This window comes from Mauremys reevesii, linkage group 4, assembly GCF_016161935.1.
Source record: "Mauremys reevesii isolate NIE-2019 linkage group 4, ASM1616193v1, whole genome shotgun sequence".
Taxonomy (NCBI): Eukaryota; Metazoa; Chordata; order Testudines; family Geoemydidae; genus Mauremys; species Mauremys reevesii.
In genome coordinates, this window is record NC_052626.1 from 144,141,763 (window position 1) to 144,169,064 (window position 27,302).

General features: G+C 48.4%; 1 protein-coding gene across 15 annotated transcripts in view; it reads left to right on the forward strand.

The window, feature by feature from the left end:
• Positions 1-7,278: 7,278 nt before the first annotated feature.
• Positions 7,279-27,302, forward strand: part of LOC120403155 (zinc finger protein 883-like) — a 36,645-nt gene continuing 16,621 nt past the window's right edge. Inside the window, exons 1-5 of one of the 15 annotated variants that reach the window (XM_039533950.1) lie at positions 7,279-7,627; positions 8,989-9,115; positions 9,896-10,006; positions 12,137-12,226; positions 12,825-14,620. In XM_039533950.1, the coding sequence (XP_039389884.1) occupies positions 8,989-9,115; positions 9,896-10,006; positions 12,137-12,226; positions 12,825-14,263 (1,767 nt within the window). In that variant the 5' untranslated portion in view covers positions 7,279-7,627 and the 3' untranslated portion in view covers positions 14,264-14,620. The other 14 variants (XM_039533948.1, XM_039533949.1, XM_039533960.1 and 11 more) reach the window with 14 other exon arrangements.

The window sequence follows — 27,302 nt, forward strand, 5'->3', positions numbered from 1 at the left end:
AAGGAGCATAAACACTGCCAAATTAAGTGTAAAAATGTAATAAGAAAAGCCAAAGAGGAGTTTGAAGAACGGCTAACCAAAAACACCAAAGGTAATAACAATGTTTTTTAAGTACATCAGAAACAGGAAGCCTGCTAATCAACCAGTGGGGCCCCTCGATGATTGAGATACAAAAGGAGCACTTAAAGATGATAAAGTCATTGCGGAGAAACTAAATGGATTTTTGCTTCAGTCTTCACAGCTGAGGATGTTAGGGAGATTCCCAAACCTGAGCCGGCTTTTGTAGGTGACAAGTCTGAGGAACTGTCACAGATTGAAGTGTCACTAGAGGAGGTTTTGGAATTAATTGATAAACTTAACATTAACAAGTCTCCGGGACCAGATGGCATTCACCCAAGAGTTCTGAAAGAACTCAAATGTGAAGTTGCAGAACTATTAACTAGGGTTTGTAACCTGTCCTTTAAATCGGCTTCTATATACAACGACTGGAAGATAGCTAATGTAACGCCAATATTGAAAAAGGGCTGTAGAGGTGATCCTGGCAATTACAGACCGGTAAGTCTAACGTCGGTACTGAGCAAATTAGTCGAAACAATAGTAACGACTAAAATTGTCAGACATCTAGAAGAACATAAATTGTTGGGCAAAAGTCAACATGGTTTCTGTAAAGGGAAATCGTGTCTTACTAATCTATTAGAGTTCTTTGAAGGGGTCAACAAACATGTGGACAAGGGGGATCTAGTGGACATAGTGTACTTAGATTTCCAGAAAGCCTTTGACAAGGTCCCTCACCAAAGGCTCTTATGTAAATTAAGTTGTCACAGGATAAAAGGGAAGGTCCCTTCATGGACTGAGAACTGGTTAAAAGACAGGGAACAAAGGGTAGGAATTAATGGTAAATTCTCAGAATGGAGAGGGGTAACTAGTGCTGTTCCCCAAGGGTCAGTCCTCGGACAAATCCTATTCAACTTCTTCATAAATGATCTGGAGAAAGGGGTAAAAGGTGAGGTGGCAAAGTTTGCAGATGATACTAAACTGCTCAAGATAGTTAAGACCAAAGCAGATTGTGAAGAACTTCAAAAAGATCTCACAAAACTAAGTGATTGGGCAATAAAATGGCAAATGAAATATAATGTGGATAAATGTAAAGTAATGCACATTGGAAAAAATAACCCCAACTATACATTCCATATGATAGTGGCTAATTTAGCCACAACAAATCAGGAAAAAGATCTTGGAGTCATCGTGGATCGTTCTCTGAAGATGTCCACGCAGTGTGCAGAGGCGGTCAGAAAAGCAAACAGGATGTTAGGAATCATTAAAAAGGGGATAGAGAATAAGACTGAGAATATATTATTGCCCTTATATAAATCCATGATACACTCACATCTTGAATACTGTGTACAGATGTGGTCTCCTCATCTCAAAAAAGATATACTGGCACTAGAAAAGGTTCAGAGAAGGGCAACTAAAATGATTAGGGGTTTGGAACGGGTCCCATATGAGGAGAGATTAAGGCGGCTAGGACTTTTCAGCTTGGAAAAGAGGAGACTAAGGGGGGATATGATAGAAGTATATAAAATCATGAGTGATGTGGAGAAAGTAGATAAGGAAAAGTTATTTACTTATTCCCATAATACAAGAACTAGGGGTCACCAAATGAAATTAATAGGCAGCAGGTTTAAAACCAATAAAAGGAAGTTCTTCTTCACACAGCGCACAGACAACTTGTGGAACTCCTTACCTGAGGAGGTTGTGAAGGCTAGGACTATAACAGCATTTAAAAAAGAACTGGATAAATTCATGGAGGTTAAGTCCATTAATGGCTGTTAGCCAGGATGAGTAAGCAATGGTGTCCCTAGCCTCTGTTTGTCAGAGGGTGGAGACGGATGGCAGGAGAGAGATCACTTGATCATTACCTGTTAGGTTCACTCTCTCTGGGGCACCTGGCATTGGCCACTGTCGGTAGACAGGATACTGGGCTGGATGGACCTTTGGTCTGACCCAGTACGGCGGTTTTTATGTTCTTATGTTAAGGCTGATTCCCCACTCTGGAACTTCGAGTGCAGAAGGTGGGGGCCTGCAAGGATTCAAAAAATTAATACTGGTCACTCCAGGCTTGTATTAAACTCCCAAGGTTACAGCTTCTCTCTGACCTTGGATGGGTAGATGCTGCCACCACCCAAATGCAAACCCCTGGGAACCCAGGAAGGCAGTTGGGAATTCCTTTCCCAGGGGTACCCTCAAGCCCTTTCACACACACACCCACCCTCCAGGGAGGAGCTGAGAAAGAAAACAAAGGAAATTAGCTGTTGCCCCCAGGTAATTAAACAACATATGCACAAACCTCTTAGGACACCAGAAATCCAATCCTGTTCTTAAAAAAGGTAAATTTTATTACAAACAAAAAGAAATAACATACATCTGGAACTTAGGCTTTTGCTAGATTGTAAAGCAATTCCAAAAATTAAGCACTCAAAATAGCTTGGGGGGGGGGGGGGGAAATTCAGCTTGAAGTTTAGAAGCAAACAAAAGCATCCGGGGTTAGCACAGAGGAGTCCACTAGCCATGAGAAAAACAGAAATAAACCTAATTGCGTCTTTCTAAACATTCCTGATTCACTTACACATTTGGGGGTTCCAAATAAGTAGTTCTAAGTATGATCTGATGATCTACGATCATACCTGGCTTAAAGCTTCTCATAGCATAACTGCTCCCTGTTCCCCTTTCCCGGAGAACAGCAACAGAGGAAGTTTTTCCCCCATTTTAAAAAGTTCTAGCCTTCCCACTGGATCTTTTGGTCAGGTGCCCACTCCCTTTCTTTTACCTGGGGGACTTTGTTAACCCTTTACAGGTAAAGCAAGCAAAGAACAGCCACCAAGAGGGACTTTATAGCTAACTGGCTGGCTGGGTGTCCATAAAAGAGAGCTACCCCCCAACCCCTTTATTTATCACAGCAGGGATGAGAGATGTCAGTTACTTCTTGTTAAAATGCCCCCTCCCTTTTTTTTAAATCAAATTTGTGTCCCTGGATGAGTAAGTGGCATTTTAATGCCACCCAGGGCCTGTCTACACTAGAACTTATCACTTATCAGAACACTCATCCACATCCCTGAGAGATGTAAAATAGACCAACCTAAGTGCTGGTGTAGACCGAGCTATGTTGGCGGGAGAGCTTTCGCTTCTCAGAGAGGTGGAGGTGTTATGCTGACAGGCGAGTTCTCCCATCTGCTTAGAGCATCTTGAATGCTAGCTTGGTGTCTTGAGCACTAGAGGGAGCTGTAGCACCTCCAGTGTAGATTACCCCTAACACTGAGATACACCTGGAGCTCAGCCTTGATACCAAGTGGCAAGGAGTGCAGGAAAATCTGTGGGCAACTTTGCTCCACTTTTCCGGCTGGGACTCAGGTTTGCTGCTTGTTGTCGGTGTTTTCTATAAACAACGTGTGGAGTTGCTGTCCCAGCCCAGAGTGTGACACGGGTATAAAACCGCTCGTGGTCATGGGGCTGGGACAGAGATGGGATCCTGTGTGAGGAACAGGCAGCCCAGAGAGCACTGTTTCAGGAGAGAGAGAGAATCAGTCCCAGCAACATCCACAGATCAAACTGAGCCACAGTACCGGACCAGTGTCTCCTCGTTCGTCAAGTGGGGAAATCCGTGGCCGTTCCTCTTTGTCGGAGGCTGATGATGAGATGCGACTTTCTGTCACTGTTGTCTCATCGTTCCTGGAGGGAATAAAATAATACAAGAGAAATACGAGTCTGAAATGGCTGCACTGTCGTGTGTAGGGGAAGACCTGCAATCTTCCCTGCACTGTTGACTTTGTTTCATTCCAGTCACTCTTGGGAGATGATGTTGGGGAGAAGCAGCCATCTTGCCTTTCTTCTGGAGCTGGTTATTCCACATGCAGTTCACCTCAGTTGCTATCTGCTTTAAATAATTGTATTCTAAAAATGGGGGTGTTAGAGCACTGAATTAGTTAAAAGCTCCCAGAATACTTTGTGCTCATGCTAAGCTTTATTATACAAATGTACTAGTAGTTAAATTGTTCTAACCTTTGTTCATAATATATGCAGAATCTGTCAGACGCAAGGTGTATGCTCTCTTAAGGCTTGCCAAATATGAACTGTGTGCTAGGTACAGTTAGTGTACATGTATCTTTGGTTTTTATGCTACTTGTGTGCTATGGTCTACTGCCAGCTAAACTGTTGTGTGCATAATTAGACAATAAAAGGTGTGTATGGTTTGCAGAATCTGGAATGTTCTGTCTTCTAAATGAGAATGCAGGGGGTCTCCTGCATACATCGGGGTTGCATTCTTGGAAAAGGTGATGGATACCGAAATGACGTATGTGGATACTGAAATTCAGCTGGAGATGATTCTTGCAGAAGAGCATGAACTATAAGAAAGAGGAAGAGGTGCCCCAAAATGTTCCTGCTCATGGCATCAGTGACACCTGAAAGACAAGGAAAGTAGCGCTGCACTTGGGGAGGGTCCCTAGCTGAAAGGATTCCCGCCAATAAAACTAATACAACATGCGGTGAGAGAGACTTTTGCTTTGAATCCATTTAACTTGTAAAGTTAAAGCTGCAAAGAGTCTTGTGGCACAGACGTTTTGGAGCATGAGCTTTCGTGGGTGAATACCCACTTCATTGGATGCATGTATTCACCCACGAAAGCTCATGCTCCAAAATGTCTGTTAGTCTATAAGGTGCCACAAGACTCTTTGCTGCTTTTACAGATCCAGACTAACACGGCTACCCCTCTGATACTTGTAAAGTTAGTTATTAGTTGTGTTTTACCTATTATTTTCCTATAACTAAGGCTACATTTTTTTCACAGAAATTGCAAAAGTCTCAGAATCCGTGACTTTCAAAGACCTCCATGACTTCAGCCCTGGCGTCTGGGAGCTACAGGGTCCCATTGCCTCCCATAGTGGCAGGGAGCTGTGACGTACACCCACCGCCTGAGTCAGCAGGCCCCCAAGCTCTCTGCCACTATGGGCAGCAGGGTATCCCACAGTTTGTAGCAGCTGCTGCAGGTGGGATGGGGGGTACCCTGCAGCTCCTGACCCACCTTGGGGGGCATGCGGACTACCACAGCTCCCCACTGCAACGATGGCAGGGGGATTCCCTCCTCCCCACTGCTGGGGAGGAGGCAGGGCGACCCTGCAGCTTCCCTCCGCTGCTGGTGGCAGGAGGACCCTGGAGCTCTGAACCCCCCCCATAGCTCCAAGCCACTCCACAGCTGCCCAGTCCCTTCCTATTTTATCATTAATATTTTTATAAAAGTCAGGGACTAGTCATGGGCCTCTCTGACTTTTTCTTTAATCTCCATGAACAATCCCTCATTATTTGTAAATCACTTAAATTCTCTGTAGTTTTAACTTGAACTTAACTTGTAATATTGTTTCATCTAAGCCAGTGGGTTTGGATTGAAGGGTTTGAGAATCTCCAAACCAGATAACAGGATTTGTGCCCATCATTTTCTATTAATAAAATGACAGACTTTAGATGAGCTTGTATTGTCCAGGAGAGGGCTGGACAGTTCAGGGTTTACATTTCTGGGAGAAGGTCTGGAACTAGGAATTTGCTGGTGTTGCTCTGCAGTGTAATTCAGGAGCCACGGGCTATAGGACAGTATTGCTGGGAGTAATTTACATGCTGGAGGGAACCTGGGAGAGAACCTGAGTCAAAGGAGTAACTTGCTGATGTAATAATTGGGCCCAATTCCCTATTCTCAGCCTCCCCTGGAACTGCTATGTACAGCAGACCCTCCACCACCCCTGCCCAGCACCCCACACACAGCCACACCACTACTGCCCAATTCACTTCCCCACAGTCCACCACCACAACTACACAGCCGCCTACTCAGACCCCTTGCTGCCCAGCATCCTAACACACAGACCTCCCCCACTGCCCCCCAAGAGACTCCCCACTGGCCAGCAGGCCAAACACACACCTCCAGAGACCCACTCCCTCACACCCTCTCCCCTCGCCACAGTCACCGGCCCTGCTGGAAGGTGATGGCATCTGCCAGGCTGAGCTGGCAGCACAGCCAGGGCCGGTCCACTGCCAGGGCGGGGAATCACTCCGGCCTCTTGGAACTGGTGTGATTAGCCAGACCAGGGTCTGCCCCTGCCCTGGCCGGACTCCCTCAGGACCCACTTGCCTGGAGATAGGGTGACCATATGTCCCCGTTTGGCCAGGACAGATCCCTTTTTAAGCTCTGTCCTGGCCATCCTGACTTTTTTGACAAAAATGGGCATTTATCCCGCTTGCTCTTGCCAACCGATCAGTTGGCAAGAGCAAATGAAACAAATGCCCAGTTTACCAAAAGAGTCTGGTGCGCCCTCCTAGCGGGGCGTGGAGAAACGTGTGTGTAGGAGGTGGCGATGCGAGGTGTCAGGCAGCAGGGCTTGGCGGGGTCAGCCCCAGGTAGAATGGAACGGGGGTTAGGGGCAGCAGCATGTGGAGCTCAGGGAGTGGGAGGTCACTGGAGTGGGGAGCTATTGAGGGGTCAGCCCCAGTGGTGGATTTAGAGTTAGTGGGGCTTTGTGTCCAGCTTCATTTTGGGGCCCCTCCTTGGGACCCAGCCAAGAAAAAGAAAATTCTCTCTTATCTCCCCTCTGCCCCCATTTTTCATTCTTTTTTTCTTCATCCTCCTCCTATAAGTAATGGGAAGTAAATGAAAATAAAGTGAGGTACCTTGAGTGTTCTTGTAGTCTAACTTATTTTTCCACAGACCACTTGAAAATTGCTGGGGGTCTCAGCGGACCACTTAATGATCTTTCCAAATATTGTTTGTACCATTAGCTAACTACGGTAAAGTGCTTCTTAAATTATAACTGTTGTCCATATAAACTATATAAAACATTACATCTGGATCTGCCACCATTGAGTTGACCATTGCTATTGGTTGATTTATTTCCCCCATACATGTGGTATTACTAATATCAAATAGATACAAAATAGAAACTCAGGTATGACATTTGGCAGAGTGTAGCCCAGACACGGAGTTTCACCACTGGGAATGTTCATGTCTCACCTTAGTGGCACAAGTTACAATGCCCCGAAAACTACTTGCAGCCACTCACATCCCAGTTTCAGATTTGAATAATTCTGAAATAACCGATTCATTTACTAACAGACACTGTTATGAATCTCAACCCATATTTAGTCTGGTGAAATGGTTGAAGAGGCGTCTCTCCCCCTGCTGAATGACTAAGAAATGTTCTTTGACCCGGGGCTGGAACTCAGGGGCTGGGGGGGCAGGAGCGGCAGCCCCCCTGGCCGGAAGTGGTTTCCATCCTACCCAGGGTGCCCAGCTCCCCCCCCCCGTAACATTGCTCCAATTCCCGCCTTTGCAGAAGGGCCCGGACCGGGAGCCACCAACAACCAGGAACCGACTTCCCAGCGGCTCCCTCGCTCCCCGACCCGGCTGATTGAGGGTTAAACCCGCCGATCTCCGGGTCCCGCCCCGCCTAGACGCGCCCAGTAATTGCTGCGGGGGGCGGGCTCGGGGCGGGACCGTCTCGTGCCCCGCGGAGCCCTGGGGGCCGAGCCCGGCCCGAGCGGCGCGTGCGGAGCGAGCCCCCCGCAGGCTGCAGCCCCAGCGCCCGGCGCGGTGAGCGGGGCCCGGGCGCAGCCGGAGGCGGCCGCGGAGGAGGAAGCAGCCGCCGAGGCTGGAAATCGCCGCCTGGGGAGGGAGCTGCTGGGGCGGAGCCGAACCGCGCCTGGGCCGGAGCCCCGGGGCCGGTTTGTGCAGCGGAGCCCGGCAGGGCCGCGCCCCAGCGCGCGAGAGCCCGAGCGACCCCTGCTCGCTGCTGGGGGCGGGCGGGGCCTTCCCGGGGCGGCGCTGCGGGGCTGCCGGGCTCTGCCCCCTCCCGCCGAGCGGGCACCGGCCGGGGCTGGGGGCGGGGCCTGTCGGGCGGTTCCTCCGGCCTGTGCTGCGGGGCCGGGACCAGCCTGCTCGGGAGCCCGGGCCGGGGCCAGGCTGGGGCCGCTGCACACACGGGCAGTGGGAGGCGCTGGGGGAGGCTGAACTGATCCCCGGGTACCGCGGGGGGGGAGGTTCCTTCTGTGACTCCCCCTCGGCCCGCGCGTTGGGGATTCACCCGGAGCCCCCAGAGCGACAAGCCTGGGCTGCTGCTGCTCGAGCTCCAGCTCCGGCTGGGGCTCCCGGGGGCTGTTTGGGGACAACTCAAACCTGCAGCCGGGCTGGGCCAGCTCATGGCACCGGCTCATGATACTCAGCGCAGGGGCAGTTTAATTGCGGTGCAGATATTTGGGCTCTTGCTGGAGCCTGGGCTTTAGGACGCTGCTCTGTGTAGCTCAAGAACAAATAAAGTTGGTCCAATAAGAGATGTTACCTCCCCTGCCTTGTCTCTAATATCCTGGGACCAACACGGCTACAACAGTGTAACCCTAGTTCCTGCCCAATAAAGGGGGCAAGCCCAGGGAGGGAGCGACTGGGGAGTGAACCACCACTGTATTCACCCCACAATGCCGCTCCAGTGCCCCACTCTCACCCTGCAATAGTGGCTGCAGCAGGGTCCAGTGGGGCTGGCTGCGCATTGCATCCTGCCTGGAGGGGTTGCAGTGCTGCCCACGTTTGATCTGCCCAACCCTCCAGCACGGTGACAGAGGGTCAGGTGTGCTGGCTAAATGTAGGTGGGGCTGTGATCTGGTGGTCTGGGTTGCAGCAGCACTCACTGAAGTTTGGCCGGCCTGCCCCATCATGACAGAGGGTCAGTGGTGCAATTCCTTGTGCCAGTATACAACACCCACAGCTGGTGGCCCAGCTGCCAGAGCCACCACTGTGGGGTGAGTCACAGTCACAGAAAACACCGTCCCTTACTTTTTTTACACAGCGATAAACTTGCACCAACAGTAATGGTACAAACTTTCAAACCTCCCTGGGCCCTCCCAGTTCTTCTATCAGTGTGTAAACTTTGCAATGCTGAGTTGGGTTGTTTGTCCTTTCAGATGTCGGTGACATTTGAGGATGTGGCCATGTATTTCTCCGCAGCGGAATGGGCACTGCTGGGAGAGGAGCAAAGGCAACTTTACAGACACGTCATGTGGGAAAATTACCAGACTCTGGTCTCATTAGGTGAGGACCGTGTCTGTGAGATCAGGGCCCCAGACACAGTAACTGAGATGGAGCATTGGTATGTGTGGTCGGGTGGAGAGGTGTCTATGGGGTTTGAAGGAGGGGTGTATGGGTGAGGATGGATAGAGACATGTTTAATTGAGCAGAGAAGCCAGTTCATGGGGAGACCAGGTGGGTGAGGTAATATCTTTTACTGGTCCAACTTCTGGTGGTGAGAGAGACAAGCTTTTGAGCCGCACAGAGCTCTTCTTCAGGTCTGGGAAAGGAAAGCTTCTCTCTCTCACCAACAGAAGTTGTTGGTCCAATAAAAGCTGTCACCTCATTCACTTGGTCTCTCCAATATCCTGGGACTGATAGGGCTACAACTACACTGCATATCTTCAAGAGGACACACTTCCACCCATGGTCACTAGGGCTCCACAGTTTAATGCAAGAGAATCCTGGCTCTTGTAGTTCCCCAGACAGAGCACATGAGCAGAAAAGGGGTCATGTGTTCTGCAGGCTACAGGATGAAAGTCCAGCCAACACCACAGTGATGGAGAAAGACAGACTGGGTTCATCTACGCTGGTCTAAAAGACCCACACCACAGCCGTGGTTTATCCCGCCACTGTCAGGCACCAGGAGTGTTGACCATAAGCTGCAGTTCATGTTTCCATGGAAAACAATTGCCTATTAGCCTTTATGATTAGTTCATAGCCTAATTGGCACAAACATTGCATATGGATCTGTGCAAGGTGCAGCAGATCTTTTGCTACTTAGGGGTGATGCTTTTCTTTAAGCAGGAATCCAGATCCCCAAGCCAGTGGTGATCTCCAGCATAGAGCGAGGGGAAGATCTGTGTGTCCAGGGCCTCACAGAAGATGGAGACATCCTGAGAGCCACCCACCCAGGTAAGGAAGGAGTTAAAGTGATGTGAAGGGATCCAACCAGTAGCTTGAAGGCAGCTGGAATCCTGATACATTTTTACCAAAGTGACAATACATCCTGGAATGTTAGTCTTTTAGTCTAATGGTGTTATGCTTTCTTAGAACAGTATCACATTTTCGGCTGTCATTCAATTCATGATCCATTGTAACCACCATATTTTTTCTGCTGCACTGCTGCCAAGCCAGTTTTCCCCATTCTCTATTGTGCATTTCATTTTCCTTTCTTGGTGAACTAATTTTAACTTGTTTCTTGAATTTCACCTTGTTGATTTTAGACAAACTTCCCAGTTTGTAAAGATCATTTAGAATTCTAATCCTGTCCACCAAAGTGTTTGTAATCCTTGGCTGGCTGGCTGAATCATTGGCTGAGCACTACTTGGGAATTTCCCTTCCGAGTTCAGGCCCAGTTTTGTAGGGACCCAACATTGTTCCATCGGTTTGTTTGGGCTCTGAATTGACATTAATAACGGTTTTCCTTATTACTCTCCAGGACTGGTTGGGAGGCAACATCATGTTGTGGGAGTGAGGAGACCTGGACTCTATTCCTCATTCTGCCACTGGCAGATCTTGGACAATATTGTCTTGAATTTGTCTCTTTGGGCCCATATTGTCTATATGAATTAATACAAAGAGACAAAGGTGTTAACATGACACTGTTATGGCCAACATTAAAGAGTGTTAAATAAGGTTTGGGGTTTGGAATACAGAGACAGTAGCCTGCTCAGTACCATGGAAAACACCATGAATTTTTTTTCTAGTCTTTTATTAAAGGTAGAGAAAAAGAAGGAAAAAGAGTTAAGGCATTTGAAATGTGAGGTATAACAATGTCCCTTCTTGCCTTTCTCTTTTCCCGGAGAGAATCTTTAGACAAAAGGCTTCTGTTTGAAAGTCTTTTAAATGGTAATAAAGATGGTAATAACTGTCCTTTTGGGGGAAAGAGAAGCAGTTAGTTGAAATGGGCTGGAGCTGTTGTTGATATTATTAACATTCGATCCTGTCCAGTGTTGGTCTGTTCTAGACCATGCGTTTGGCTGCCTCTTTGATCACAGGCTTACACAACGGTTGCAAACTATGGCAGTTTTGGCAGGCTAAGGCAGACTCTTATTTAGTAGAAGGCAAAGAGAGAAACATAAAAAAGAGAAGAAATATGGTGGGGAATGAAAAGGAATTCATAGGATTTAATAGGGACAGGGGGACAAAAATCTCTCATTCCAGGTGATTTTGGGGAGTTAGCCAGAACTGGTAACGGTGGCAATATCCTCCAGCTTCCTCTCTCTGGTGCAGTCTTGTTAGGATGAAGAAGATCTGGGGTCCAAAAACAGGATCAGGGTGGTAGCATGACGATATTGTTCACCATAGTAGTTGTTGGCATACACCTACTGATGCTGTTTTTTTAGTCAGCAAGGGTTGCATTCAGTTCCGCTCTTTTACTTCCCCCCAAAAGTGTTTTCTTTTGAGAAACCCCAAAAGGAAGTAATGGGCAAAATAGCCCAGCTCCTCATTGGTTTTTCTTCCAGTTACGCCTAAATTTTAACTTATTCATTTTGGTTCGTTAATGTCCAGTTCCACACTTCTCTTGTTTACAGCCATCATTTTATCACTGCCCTTGAATTGCATTATAGGCCATTTTTATTTGGACTAATTCTGTCGTCTTGTTTATATTTTGCACCTTTTCCCATCAACTCTTATTGTTGTAGGATATTGTAACACTTTATAAACTTTTTCCCAGTGTTTACAATTAAATGGCCAATTAGGGTAAACTTGTGAGCCCAGTTATTACAACAGCAAGTTACTCCTTTGACTCAGGCTCTCTCCCTCCCTTTATGTATTTAGTATATAAGCTCTTCAACATCAGGGTGGTGTCTCTTGTAATTTTGTGTAGCACCTGGTACTATTGAACCATGATCACAGTTGTGCTACTACAGTACAAAGTAACGATCAAGCTGCAAATAACTTCTCCTTTTGTGCATTGCGGAACCCACTGTCCAACAGTGACCATAAATGAGTAATTTACAGTGCAGGGGAAAGGGCTTTTCTCAGCGATACTCATTTGGTTCATATGAAGTCAGCCAAAGAGCTTTTGTCTTGGTGCAGATTTTCCACATGCAGAGGAGACCAGGGACTGGCCAGTAATTGAAAGCTCCTTGGGCTTCTTCCTCACACAAAGCTCTTCCCCTGGAGCAGGTAGGGAACCAGCTCTGTCCTTTCCACCAGTTGGAGCTGGAGAGCTCATTTCAGGAATCGTCCGTCAGCTCCAAACTCTCCCCTCACAGAGCATTATAATAGGGATTGAAGCCCAAACATGAGAGGTGCTACAGCTCCTCACCCTCACATCCCCCTAGAAACTCCATCTCTCCCCTTATGCAGATTCCCCCAGTCTCTCCCTCTCCCCCATTTTTACAAAGAACACAGAGTCGTTGGGATCACAGTGTGAGTTTTCCATGTGTGTCTCGGGAGAGGGGTGTCACTGCTGGTGTGTGGTGATGCTGTTTTTCCCAGTGACATGGGCCTCAGAGTAGGGAGAGAATCGTGGGGGCTGATTCTCATGTTCATTGACTTGGGGGACTATTAGCAGGGCCTATGGGACACTGACCATCTCCTCCTTCCCCAGCACTGGGGCCCCTGGGAGTTTGGCCTCTTGCACTCAAGTGACGATGGTCACCCTGTTCCGAGGGAGGGGTGTGGAGTGTTCACAAGCACATCCCCCTGCTGGGAATATTAGTGGTTTCCCTTTGTCAGCAGCACAAGAAATAACATCTGGATTCTCTTCCCCACCAAGCAGGGGTGATGAACCAGAGCAGAGCTGAGGGGCAGACACCTGAGGAAGGGCCTGATTACCTGGAGCCACTCAGGCCTTACCCAGGGACATCAGGGAAGAACCATTCCCAGAAAACCGAGTGGAGAAGAAAGCACAAGAGGCAGTGCGTGCCACAAAGGCAGAGGAAAAATCTGACTAGGAACGAGTCAGCTACCCCAAGAGGCCATCAGATGAGATCCAGGCCATCTCTAGAGCCTCCTGCAGAGGGAAAAGCTGAGTCCAGAAAGAACCTATATACCTGCCGTGTGTGCAGGGAAGAATTCAAGGTGCAGGGAGACGTGATAAGCCACCACTGGATGGTTCATAGGAGACAGGAACTGTATCACTGTAGCAGGTGTGGGGAGAGCTTTAGGAAGAAGAAGGAGTTCAGGGCACATGGGAAAGTTCACCGAAAGAAGAGAGCCCATCACTGTTCTGAGTGTGGGAAGATATTCAACCGGTTATCACAGCTCACTTCCCACCGGAGAGTACATACGGGAGAGAGACCCTATTGCTGTGCTGAGTGTGGAAAAAGATTCTTCCATATAATAGGTCTTACTGTCCACAAAAGAATCCACTCAGGAGAGAGACCCTATGCCTGTGCTCAGTGTGGAAAGCAATTTATGGATTCGTCAACATTTCGTAAGCACCGGACCACTCACTCGGAACAGAGACCCCATCGCTGTAACCAATGTGGGAAAGGCTTCAAAGTTGCAGCAAATCTTACTAGACACCAGAAAATCCACAGCAAAGAGAGACCCTTCTTGTGCCACGAGTGTGGGAAAAAGTTCTGCCTACGAGAACATCTGATCAGACATCAGAGGATCCACACTGGGGAGCAGCCCCATTGCTGTGCTGAGTGTGGGAAAAAATTCAGTCTCCTTCAAAGTCTCAGGAGACACCAGGAAACCCATACTCCGGGGAGACTCCATCCCTGTGCTGAGTGTGGGAGAAAATTCCTTCATCCCGGAAGTCTCTCTAGACACCAGCGAATCCACACTGGGAAACTCCATCGCTGCACTGACTGTGGAAAAGGCTTTGTCTATATACATCATCTCAAGAGCCATCAGAGAATCCACACTGGAGAGAAACCCTATTGCTGCACTGAGTGTGGGAGAAGCTTCACCCAATTGTCAGGCCTCACCAACCACCTGAGAATCCATTCAGGAGAGCGACCCTATCCCTGCACTCAGTGTGGGAAGTGCTTTGCTCACTCATCATCTCTCACTGAACATCTGAAAACCCATTCAGGAGAGCGACCATATTCCTGCGCTCAGTGTGGGAAGCGCTTTGCTCGCTCATCATCTCTTACTCAGCATCAGAGAACCCACCCAGGAGAGCGACCATATTCCTGCGCTCAGTGTGGGAAGCGCTTTGCTCGCTCAGCATATCTTACTAAACACCAGAGCACTCACTCAGAATAGAGACCCTGCCCCTGGTGTTTGATGGAGGGAACCTCTTCATTCTCTTGCTTCACCCTGTTCCCAAAGCCTGTAAAAGAGGGAGAACTTTCTCCCACTCTGAAATGTTCCCACCTCTTCACTAAGCAGACACGAGTTTAGGTGCTGGGTTTGTTAAAATAATTTTAGTCCTGGAGATGGGAGCATTTATCCCTAGAGGTACTGAAACATTCCATTGTGGGCATTATGGGCTGCAGCTCAGGGTATGTCTACACTACCAGATTAGTTCGATTTAACTTAATTCGAATTTGTGGAATCGACCTTACAAATTCGAATTTGTGTGTCCACACTAAGGACACTAATTCGACTTTGTGAGTCCACACTAACGGGGCAAGCGTCGACATTGGAAGCGGTGCACTGTGGGAAGCTATCCCACAATTCCCGCAGTCTCCGCTGCCCATTTGAATTCTGGGATTTCCCCACAATGCATGCTGGGGGGAAAATGTGTCGAGGGTGGTCTTGGGTAACTGTCATCATTCAACGTGCTTTTGGACGTCTCAAGGGGAGATGGAGAAGCTTACTGACTCGCTCGGATCTCAGCGAAATCAATATCCCCATTGTTATTGCAGCTTGCTGTGTGCTCCACAATCTCTGTGAGAGCAAGGGGGAGACCTTTATGGCGGGATGGGAGGTTGAGGCAAATCGCCTGGCTGCTGATTATGCTCAGCCAGACAGCCGTGCAATTAGAAGAGCCCAGCGGGAAGCGCTGTGCATCCGGGAGGCTTTGAAAGCTAGGTTCCTCAGGGAGCAGGGTAACCTCTAACTGTTCAGTTTCTTTACAGAGAAGCTGAACCTGCCCCTGCTTCAGTTACTGTTGACTTTCTTCTGCGGTTACATACCCCGTTCACCACGTTTCCCCCCTTCCAACACACGTTTAAAAATAAAGTTAATGGAACATTGTTAATTAACAACGTTTTCTTTATTAATGAATTCACGTTAAAGGGTTGAAACAGGGACGCAGACTGTGGTGGGTAGGGTGTGCAGTGATGTTAACACCGCTTCTACACTCGAGGAATGATAGGCTCCTGCTCCTAGAGCGGTCTGCAGTGCCGGACTGGTTGTTTCAATGGAGCCTGCCATCCCTCCTTTTCGGGACTCTGTGTGCGGGGGCTATGTGACCTTGTGGCGGGGGAGGATGGTTACAGATTCCCCTGCTGCGTTGCTCTGTGGTCCGGGACAAGGACCGCTGCATAAGTTCTGTAACCGCCCTCCCATGCCACAAAGTCACGTACCCCCCACTCACAGAACATGGAAAACATCTCCCAGACCGACCAGGGTGCCTACTGACTGCACTGTGTGTGTGACCTGCTGTTGATCCTGCCCCCGTGTCTGTACCCTGGTAAAAGTGACTGTCCTATGCAATTAACAACCCCCTTCACAAACAGTCTTCTGTAGAAAAACTTGATGGAAATAGTAATTAACAGCAAACTACTTTTAATAATCAACTGCACAGTTAGGGGATGAAACTGGGATTGGGGCTTCAGTGAGCCAGGAAGGGAAGGACTTCTCAACATTTAGGGAATGAGAGCCTTCTTGTATTTGTGCACTCTGCAGGGGTGCAGTGACAGTTTTCACGGCCCCTGTTGCCCCTCCTTCTTGTTACTTTGGGTGAGGGGGGTTGCAGATACAGTGCAGGGGGGCTCTGTCCTCCTGCCTGTGGTCCTGCAGAACATCCACAAGGTGCCAGAGCGTGTCAAATTTTCCCTGGGCATTTCCTGTGTGGCTGGTCAGAACATCCAAGCTCAGACTGCTGTCCAGAGCGTCAACAGAGTGGTGCACTGTGGGATAGCTCCCGGAACTACTAAGGTCGATTTCACATAGCTTAATTCGACATAGCCATGTCGAATTTAGCGCTACTCCCCTCGTCGGGGAGGAGTACAGAATTCGAACTAAAGAGCCCTCTAGGTCGAACTAATTAGCTTCCTGGTGTGGACGGGTGCACGGTTAAGTCGAATCAACACTGCTAAATTCGACATAAACTCCTAGTGTAGACCAGGCCTAAGAGAGAGAAGAGACACTGAAATAGAGAGGGAGAGAAACTAGTCCCAGCAACGTCCACAGATCAAACTGAGCAGCATTGTCTCCCCATTCCTCAAGCTGGAGTAATCTGTGGCCATTCCTCTCTGTCAAAGGGTGATGATATGATGGGACTTTGTCACAGTTGTCTCATCGTTCCTGGGGGAATAAAGTAATACAAGAGAAATATGAGTCTGAAATGGCTGCACTGCCATGTGTGTAGGTGAAGACCTTTAATCTTCCCTGTAGTGCTGACTTTGTTTCATTCCATTCCCTCTTGGGAGATGATGTTGATGAGAAGCACCCATCTTGCCTTCCTTTCTGGAGCTGGTTATGCCAGCTGTAGTTCAGCCGAGTTGTAATCTGCTCTTAACCATTATTTCTACTCAAGAAATGGGGGTGTTGGAACTATAAACTAGTTAGAATCATCCAGAATACTCAGTGCTCATGCTAAGATTTATTGTACAAATGTACTAGTAGTTCGATTGTTCTCACCTTTGTTCATTGCATACATGACATCGGTCAGATCAGATGCAAGATGTACACTCTGTTAAGTTTGCCAAATACGAACTGTGTGCTAGGTACAGTTGGTGTAAATATGTCTATGGTTTCATGCTACTTGTGTGCTATGGTTTACTGCCAGATAAACTGTTGTATGCATAATTAAATAAGAAAAGGTGTTTAAGGTCTGTGGAATCTGGAATCTTCTGTCTTCTAAATCAGGAGAATACAAATATGAGCAAAAATGAGCTTATAGTTTGGAATAGAGTAAAGACGTATGTGCTGCAAAATATTTCCCCAGACTGGATACATACTAATCTTTCTGTATTACTGTGACAGTCTACCTCCATGTTCACCCCTTATCAGGATAATGATCAATTTTGTACAAAGTAAGCCTTTTGAAGTATCATTTGAAAACTCATAATGTGCTGTACATTATTGTCCTGTTTCAATATGGGAGGCAACATTCTATGTAAAGTTATGATTCTACTGTTGTACTTAAAGTACCGTACAGGATCTTTTTGGGGGAATAAGGCAAAACACCACATTTATTAGTAATATCTGTTTTAATTAACACTGTATCATATGCATATGATATATATATTACACTCATGCACTCACACACAAGCACATTCTGTCTTGTTGTTACCAATTAGTTGCTTCCCCCTAACTGCACTGGCCAGGTGAGTTAGATGGGGGAGGGGGTGGAGCCGGGCTTCTGCCGATCTGGATCAATGCTCCCATGTCCTCTGCAAGACACCTCATATTTATAGCAGCTTCCCTCTCATGCAAATCTGTACCAGATTCAAAGTCTGTGTCTGGTTCTTTGTCCTTCTTTCTTCTGGGTGTTGTCCCAGTGCTGCAAAGAGGGTGTTTCTAAAAGAAGGTGCTGGCTTCTAACCCCTGAGGCCGTCAGTATGTCTGTTCATCTTTAATGAGCCCACTTGAAACGTTTTATTGGCCTTGGGTCTGGCTTTCATCCCCTCTCCAAGGGTTGCAATCAGGAGTGAGCTGGAGCCGGTTTGCACTGGTTCACATGAACCGGTGGTTAAGTTTAGAAGCAGTTTTAGAACCGCTCCTTAACTGGCTTCCCTGCAAGGGAAGCTTTGATGGGCTCTGGCCGGGAAGCCTGTAATTCCGCCCCCCGGCTGCCAGGGGGCGCTGTGCTGCGGAACCCATGTGGGCTGCCTCCTGGCCCTGTGGCTGCTGCTGCTGCCTGGTGAGTCCCCGGCTGTGTCCTGCTGCTCGGGCTGCTCCCAGCCGCTCTCCCCGTGTGAGTACCCCCCCCCCCCGCCTTCCCTGCCCGCAGTCACCCGCAGCCACCCGCAGCCTCTGCCTGCATCCCCTGCCTGCAGCCACCCCCTGCCAGCCTCTGCCTACATCCCGCAGCCTCTGCCTGCATCCCCTGCCTGCAGCCACCCCCTGCCAGCCCCTGCCACACTCCCTGCCCGCAGCCACCCTCTGCCACAGCCAGCCCCTGTCTGCATCACCTGCCCACAGCCAGCCCATGTCACACTCCCTGCCTCCAGCTAGCCCTGCCCCATGCCCGTGTCTGCAGCCAGCCCCATCCCCACCGGTGCCCTGCAGTTCTCAGGGCAGTAACCCTGCACACCTGTTTCAATGAGGGGGGGCAGGGAGCAGCTGGGACCCACACATGTGCACACCCTAGGGTGACCAGACAGCAAGTGTAAAAAATCGGGACGGGGTGAGGGGTAATAGGAGCCTATATAAGAAAAAGACCCCAAAATTGAGACTGTCCCTATAAAATTGGGACATCAGGTCACCCTAGCACAGCCCAAGGGAGTGGCGGGGACCCACACATGTGAAACGGAGCTCATTTCTAGTTCAGCCCCAGCTTTTTAAAAAAGAACTGTAGGTAGGATTAACATACATCTGTATTTTCCTGGACATGTCAGGCTTTTCAGTTCTTAAATGGCTTTTCAGTTCTTAAAAATTCCTTCCAGGAAAATATGGACGTATGGTAACCCTATTGGTACAAAAAATACATGCTGTGGCACATCCCTTAAATCAGAACTTTTTGTAGGGAACCGGTTGTTAAGATTTTAGCAGCTCACAACTGTCTGGAGGTGCTGCCTTCCACACCAACTCATTCCTACCTCCTTTATTCAACAGGGCAATTGATTAAGGGAGTGGGTGGGGGAGATCTTATTCTACTCCTAGGAAAAAGACATTTTCTTCTACTTTAACTATCCTTAGGGGCTATAACATTATATCAAGGTTTAACACAAAGTTTTCTAAAGTTTTTCTACATAGGGATCTGATACAAAGTTCCTATATCAAAGAACATGATACAAAGTTGTATGAAAATAGCTTAAAACAGGCTTATACAAAATAGCTTAATATAGGGTTATACGAAGAGGCATAATACAAAATCATATGCAAGTTATGTGAAGATGCTTAATACAGAGATTTATCTACATTACCGTGAGATGCTACTTAGACATGTCGCAGTTCTGGAGAAAACCCACAGACCAGTTCCTCAGAGACAAAAAGGCAGACTGACCCCTCACCCAAATATCAGCAAAATCTAATGGACTATCATCCGGTTAAGTGGCTGTTATTTGGGTAGGGGAAAGGTTGTGAGTGAGAAATCTGCATTTTAACAAAGGAACAGCTTAAGATTTCCATCTAGACCAGGGATCTCAAACTCAAATCACCAGGAGGGCCATATGAGGACTAATACATTGGCCGGAGGGCCACATGGCTGACACTCCCACCCCCACTCCACCTCTTCCATGAGGCCCTGCCTCTTTCCACTCCTTCCCCACCCACATTCCAACCCCTTCCCCAAATCCCCACCCCTGCTCGATCTCTTCTCCGCCTCCTGTGAGTGTGTGGCTCCCCGCTCCCCGCCCCGTTGGAAAGTGCTAAGCACCACCAACCAGCTGTTTGGCGGTGGGAAGTGCCTGCAGCTAGGCAGAGGAGTGGGGATGTAGCATGCTGGGGAGAGGGGGAGCAGAGGAAGGGAAGCCTGGCGGGCCACAGGAAATAGCCCCGTGGGCTGGGTGTTTGAGACCCCTGGTCTAGACAGACCTGATGTGTCTTAAAATTCGGCTGGGGATGATTCTTTCACAAGAGAATAAACTATAAGAAAGGGGAAGAGGTGCCCCCAAATTGTCTTCTCTTTCTCTCTGCTCATGGCAGCAGGAGAAGGCTGGACAGTACATGTTGTATATTTCTGGGAGAAAGTCTGGGCCCAGGAATTTGTTGGTGTTGCTCTGCAGTGTAATTCAGGAGTCACTGGCTATAGGACTCTAATAGTATTGCTGGGAGTAATTCACATGCTGGAGGCTGTGAGAGCAGACCAGAAGTGGTTGCTTTCACAGCTAAGCACTGTAAAAAGCACTGCTGGTTGGAGAACTGATGGGACACAGTTAAAAATTCCTCCCGGGAAAATACGGACGTATGGTAACCCTATTGGTACAAAAAATACATGCTGTGGTACATCCCTTAAATCAGAACTTTTTATAGGGAACCGGTTGCTAAGATTTTAGCAGCTCATCACTAGATAAAATGCATTTGCAGTGTTACATTAAAGTACTGTACTGCATCTTTTCAGATACATGAATTGACTGTTCAGAGAAAGAAATATCCCTAGGCCAGATAAATCCTTCATCTGCCCTCTCTTTAACACCTTTCCATATAACTTGGATATAAGATTAATATTAACAATAGTGTTCCAAATATTGATTAATTCAGTAGAGAACATCAAAGTGATTTGAATAAACATTAGCACTTATTAAAGCAAAGGTGCTGTCATTACAGACACAAAACTGTTAGGATGATACACAACACTGGGAACCATTTTGTACCTTTCCAAAAACTTGATCAAACTGAGAGTTGGCATTTCTGTGATGGAATTCTGGAATTTAAAAGGAAAGGAAGTGGAGATATTCCAGCACAGATGAAGAGTTCTCCAAGTAACTTGAAAATTAAAGTGTACCAAGCCACACTACTACTGTACAAGTCTCCCAGCAACATTAAAGAGTGGTTTAACTAGTTGAAGTGTGTGTGGGAATAGGGTTGTATTATCCCTTTAAGTTGTTTGTGAGCCCTCTGATGGTATTCAGTGTGATGTGTGTATTAGAAGCCATCTGAAATCAGTCTAACCACAGTCTGCACTAAGCTAGGTCTTATATGTTTGTATGTAAATAATAAACATGGTTTTTGGGAGCCAATTGTATCTGATAGTTTCTTCATATAATTTTTGTTGTGCACCATGCAAAAGATGTGACACTAATGATAACAGTTTAGATATTTATACAACTATGAAATAAATTCTGATAAATGTAGCCATTTTTCCTGTTCTTAATTTGTCTAAGAACAAAGCAGGGTTAGTCCTATTGACTTCTTAAATTAGAATACAATATCAGGGTTGGAGGGGACCATCACCCTCCAACATTCATTAAGTGTCATCTAGTCCAACCCCCTGCTCAAAGCAGGTCCAATCCCCAGATAGATTTTTTGCCCCGGATCCCTAAATGGTCCCCCTCAAAGATTGAACTCACAACCCTGGGTTTAGGAGGCCAATGCTCAAACCACTGACTATCCCCCCACAGATTATAATTGTTGTCCATATAAACTATGTAAAAACATTACATCTGGATCTGCCACAATTTGGTTGACCATTGCTTTTGGCTGACTTTTTTTCATACATGTGGTATTACTAGTATCAAATCAGATACAAAATAGAAACTCGGGTATGCCATTTGGCAGAGTGTAGCCCAGACACGGGATTTCGCCTCTGGGAATGTTCATGTCTCATCTTAATGGCACAAGTTACAATGCCCCGAAAGTATTTTCTTACTTACAGCCACTCACATCCCAGTTCCAGATTTGAATAATTATAAAGTAACCGATTCATTTACTAACAGACACTGTTATGAATCTCAACCCATATTTATTCTGGTGAAATGGTTGAAGAGGCGTCTCTCCCCCTGCTGAATGACTAAGAAATGTTCTTTGAGCCGGGGCTGAACTCAGGGGCTGGGGGTGCAGGAGCGGCAGCCCCCCTGGCCGGAAGTGGTTTCCATCCTACCCAGGGTGCCCAGCCTCCCTCCGCCCCTCGCTCCCCGACCGGGCTGATTGAGGGTTAAACCCGCCGAGCTCCGGGTCCCGCCCCGCCTGGACGCGCCCAGTAATTGCTGCGGGGGGCGGGCTCGGGGCGGGACCGTCTCGTGCCCCGCGGAGCCCTGGGGGCCGAGCCCGGCCCGAGCGGCGCGTGCGGAGCGAGCCCCGCAGGCTGCAGCCCCAGCGCCCGGCGCGGTGAGCGGGGCCGGGGCGCAGCCGGAGGCGGCCGCGGAGGAGGGAAGCAGCCGCCGAGGCTGGAAATCGCCGCCTGGGGAGGGAGCTGCTGGGGGCGGAGCCGAACCGCGCCTGGGCCCGGAGCCCCCCCCGGGGGCCGGTTTGTGCAGCGGAGCCCGGCAGGGGCCGCGCCCCAGCGCGCGAGAGCCCGAGCGACCCCTGCTCGCTGCTGGGGCGGGCGGGGCCTTCCCGGGCGGCGCTGCGGGGCTGCCGGGCTCTGCCCTCCCGCCGAGCGGGCACCGGCCGGGGCTGGGGGCGGGGCCTGTCGGGCGGTTCCTCCGGCCTGTGCTGCGGGGCCGGGACCAGCCTGCTCGGGAGCCGGGTTAGGTGACCAGACAGCAAATGTGAAACATTGTGACAGGGGGGGATAGCCTGCCTGTAAAAAAAAGACCCAAAGTTGGGACTGTCCCTATAAAATCAGGACATCTGGTCACCCCTAGACCGGGTTGGGGTGTATAAGAAAAAAAAAAAGAAAAGGGACTGTCCCTATAAAATCGGGACATCTGGTCACCCTAGACCGGGTTGGGGCCAGGCTGGGGCCGCTGCACATACTGGCAATGGGCGACGCGCTGGGTACCGCGGGGGAGGGAGCTTCCTTCTGTGACTGCCCCATTGGCCAGCGTGTTGGGGATTCACCCAGAGCCCTCTGGAGTGAAAAGCCTGGGCTGCTGCTGCTCGAGCTACAGCTCTGGCTGGGGCTCCCAGGGTTTGTGCAGATGGCAGTATTAAGTACAAGATTAATTGTAACATTAAGTGTAAAAGCCTTTGTGTAGGTGGGACCCCTATGTGCTTGTTACATTGAAACCACTTCATTACTTATATGTGTTAAAAATATTCTATGTAGTCTTTGTCTTTTATTTTGCTGCGGCGCTTTCATTCTTTCATAAAAGCAGCAAAGAATCCTGTGGCACCTTATAGACTAACAGACGTTTTGCAGCGTGAGCTTTCGTGGGTGAATACCCACTTCGTCGGATGCAAGTAGTGGAAATTTCCAGGGGCAGGTATATATATGCAAGCAAGAAGCAAGCTAGAGATAACGAGGTTAGTTCAATCAGGGAGGATGAGGCCCTCTTCTAGCAGTTGAGGTGTGAAAACCAAGGGAGGAGAAACTGGTTCTGTAGTTGGCTAGCCAACATTCACAGTCTTTGTTTAATCCTGAGCTGATGGTGTCAAATTTGCAGATGAACTGAAGCTCAGCAGTTTCTCTTTGAAGTCTGGTTCTGAAGTTTTTTTGCTGCAGGATGGCCACCTTAAGATCTGCTATTGTGTGGCCAGGGAGGTTGAAGTGTTCTCCTACAGGTTTTTGTAGGTTTTCTATGTATTCTTTCTTGCTTCACTCACTATATTATAATCACTTGTTTCCTTTAAATGAATCATTCTTTTGATTTCGAAGGGGGGAGAAAAAAAAAACCTCAGCCCTTTTAATTGCAGTGCGTATATTTGGGCTCCTGCTGGAACCTGGGCTTTAGGACCCTGATCTGTGTAGCTCAAGAACAAATAAGAGATATTACCTCCCCCACCTTGTCTCTGTAATATCCTGGGAACAAAACAACTACAACAATGTAACACTAATTCCCACCCAGTAAAGATGGCAAGCCCAGGGAGGGAGCGACTGGGGAGTGAACCACCCCTGTACTCACCCCTACAATGCCACTCCAGTGCCCCACATTCACCCTGCAGTATTGGCTCCAGCAGAGTCCTATGGGGCTAGCTGGGCCCAGTGCCCTGCTGTGGGCATTACCTCATGGCTGGAGGGGCTGCAGTGCTACTCAGGTTTGGTCTGCCCAGCTCTCCAGCACGGTGACAGAGGGTCAGGCGTGCTGGCTAAATGTGAGTGGGACAATGACCTGCAGCTCCAGGTTGCTGCGACACTCACTGACATTTGACCTGCCTGCCCCATCATGGCAGAGGATCAGGAGGACGACGCCTCAGAAGTGATGCAACTCTTTGTGCCAGGAGACAACACCCACAGCAGGGGGCCAGGCTCAGCTCCCGGAGCCACCACTGTGGGGTGAATGAACAGAAAACACTGTCCATTACGTTTTTTTTTTTTACACTGTGACAAACCTGAACCCATAGTAATGGTACAAACTTTCCATCCCTTCAGGGCCCTCCCAGTTCTATGGACCACTGTACATCTGCCTCACCTGCAACAACTAATTCCTCTACTAGTGTGTAAAAGTTGCCATGCTGAGTTGAGTTGTTTGTCCTTTCAGATGTCGGTGACGTTTGAGGATGTGGCCATGTATTTCTCCCCAGCGGAGTGGGGACTGCTGGGCGAAGAGCAAAGGCAACTTTACAGACACGTCATGTGGGAAAATTACCAGACTCTGGTCTCATTAGGTGAGGAGCTATTTCCCTGAGATCAGGGCCCCAGTGCACTGGGTGCTTCACAGAGACACAGTAACTGAGATGGAGCATTGGTCTGTGTGGTTGGGTGGAGAGGTGTCTATGGGGTTTGAAGGAGGGGTGCATGGGTGTGGATAGATAGAGGCATGTTTCATTGAGCAGAGCAGCCAGTTCATGGGGAGACAAGGTGGGTGAGGTAATATCTTTTATTGGGCCAATTTCTGTTGGTGAGTGTGAGAATTTTTTGAGCTCTTCTTCAGGTCTGGGAAAGGAAAGCTTCTCTCTCTCACCAACAGAAGTTGGTCCAATAAAAGATATTACCTCACTCACATGGTCTCTCCAATATCCTGGGACTTTTAGGGCTACAACTACCCTGCACATCTTCAAGAGGACACACTTCCACCCATGGTCACTAGGGCTCCACAGTTTAATGCAGGAGAATTCTGGCTCTTGTAGTTCCCCAGACTGAGCACATGAGCAGAAAAGGGTCATGTGTTCTGCAGGCTACAGGATGAAAGGCCAGCCAACACCACAGTTCAGGAGAAAGACAGACTGGGTTCATCTATGCTGGTATAAAAGACCAACACCGTGGCTGTGGTTTGCCTGGGTCAGTTGACTCAAGACGTGAGACTCAGGCTGGGGGGCTAAAAATTGCAGTGTATATGTTCATGCTCGGGTTGGAGCCTGACCCTGCTGCAGTCCTCTGGGGAGTGGGGCCGGGGCTTGGGCGGGGTGGGGGTAGAGCAGGGGTGGGGGCTTTGGTGAAGGGGTGGAGCAAAGCAGGGGTGGGGGCTTTGGAGAAGGATTGGAGTCGGGACAGAGCTTGGGTGGGATGAGGTGGGGCAGGAGCGGACCATGGGCGGGAGCCCATGGGAAGGGATGGAGTGGGAGTGGGGCAGAGTGTGGGCAGGGGAAGAGGCAGAGCAGGGGCTGGAGCAGCATGCAGCTGCGTAGGGCAAATTTCCTGGTGCTGGGGGTGCTGGGCCATAGCAGAGTAACTTTCCTAGGACAAGGAGAAATCTCCAGCTTTTGCCACGTGTTCCCCCCCAGTCCCTTCAGACACCGCAGTCCTCTCCATCTGCCCTTTCCACAGGTGCCAGGTTGTTTGCAACTCAATATCCCGCCACGCTCAGGCACCAGGAGTGTTGACCATAAACTGCAGTTCATGTTTCCATAGAAAACAATTGCCTATTAGCCTTCACATTTAGTTCATGGCCTAATTGGCACAAACATTGCATATGGAGCTGCACAATGTTCTTATAAGTTCTTAGGGGTGATGCTTTTCTCTAAACAGAAATCCAAACCCCCAAGCCAGTGGTGATCTCCAGCATAGAGCGAGGGGAAGATCTGTGTGTCCAGTGTCTCACAAAAGATGAAGATGAAGACATCCTGAGAGACACCCTCCCAGGTGAGGAAGGAGTTAAAGTGTTGTGCAGGGAATGAATGAGTAGCTTGAAGGCAGCTGGAATCCTGACACGTTTTGGCCAAAGTGACAATCCATCCGGTAATGTTAGTTTTTTAGTCTAATGTTGTTAGGCTTTTTTAGAACAGTATCACATTGTCGGCTCTCATTCAATTCATGATCTACTATAACCACCACATTCTTTTCTGATGCACTGCTGCCAAGCCAGTTATTCCCCCTTCTCTATTGTGCATTTCATTTTTCCTTCCTAGGTGAACTATTTTGAACTTGTTTCTTCAATTTCACCTTGTTGATTTCAGACCAATTCTCCAATTTGTCAACATCATTTAGAAATCTAATCCTGTCCACCAAAGTGTTTGTAACCCTTCGCTGGCTGTCTGAATCATTGGCCGAGCAGCACTTAGGAATCTCCCTTCCAAGTTCAGGCCCAGTTTTGTAGGGATCCAACATCGTTCCATCGCTTTTTTGGGCTCTGAATTGACATTTATAAGGGATTTCCTTATTACCCCCCAAGACTGGTTGGGAGGCAACATCATGTTGTGGGACTGAGGAGACCTGGACTCTATTCCTCATTCTGCCACTGAGCTGCTGGCAGATCTTGGACAATGTTGTATTAATTCATATAGCCACTATGGGCCCAGAGAGACAAAGGTGTTAACATGACACTGTTATGGCCGACATTAAAGCGTGTTAAATAAGGTTTCGGGGTTGGAATGCAGAGACAGAAGCCTGCGTAATACCATGGAAAACAGCATGAAAAATTCTTTCTAGTCTTTTATTAAAGATAGAGAAAAAGAAGGAAAAAGAGTTATGGCATTTGAAATGTCAGGAATGACCTAAGAACTTTTATTTTGGCAATGTCCCTCATTTCCTTTTCCTTTACCCAGTGAAATTCTTTAGACAAAAGGCCTCTGTTTGAAAGTCTTTTAGATGGTAATAACTGTCCTTTTGGGGGAAAGAGGAGCAGTTAGTTGAAATGGGCTGGAGCTGTTGTTGATATTATTAAAATCCGATCCCGTTTCCTAGGAGACAAAACAAGACAAAGCCACTCAAGGCAGAAGAGAAAAGAACAGCAAAGATAGAACATGCGGCTTCTGTCTCGGGTTTACTCTTACTTGCCGCTTCCTGGCTGGAGAAACACAGGCACAGCACATGGTCTGATCAGCCAATTGGAGAGCTGCTTGGCAAACCTGGCTAGCATTAGTCTGTTCTGGACAATGCTTTGGCTGTCTCTTTGATCACAGGCTTACAGCAAGGTTGCAAGCTATGGCAGTTTTGGCCACCTAAGCCAGACTCGTACTTACTAGAAGGCAGAGGGAGAAGAATAAGAAAGAGAAGAAATATGGTGAGGAATGGAAAGAATTCCTGAGAGTTAAGAGGGACGAGGAC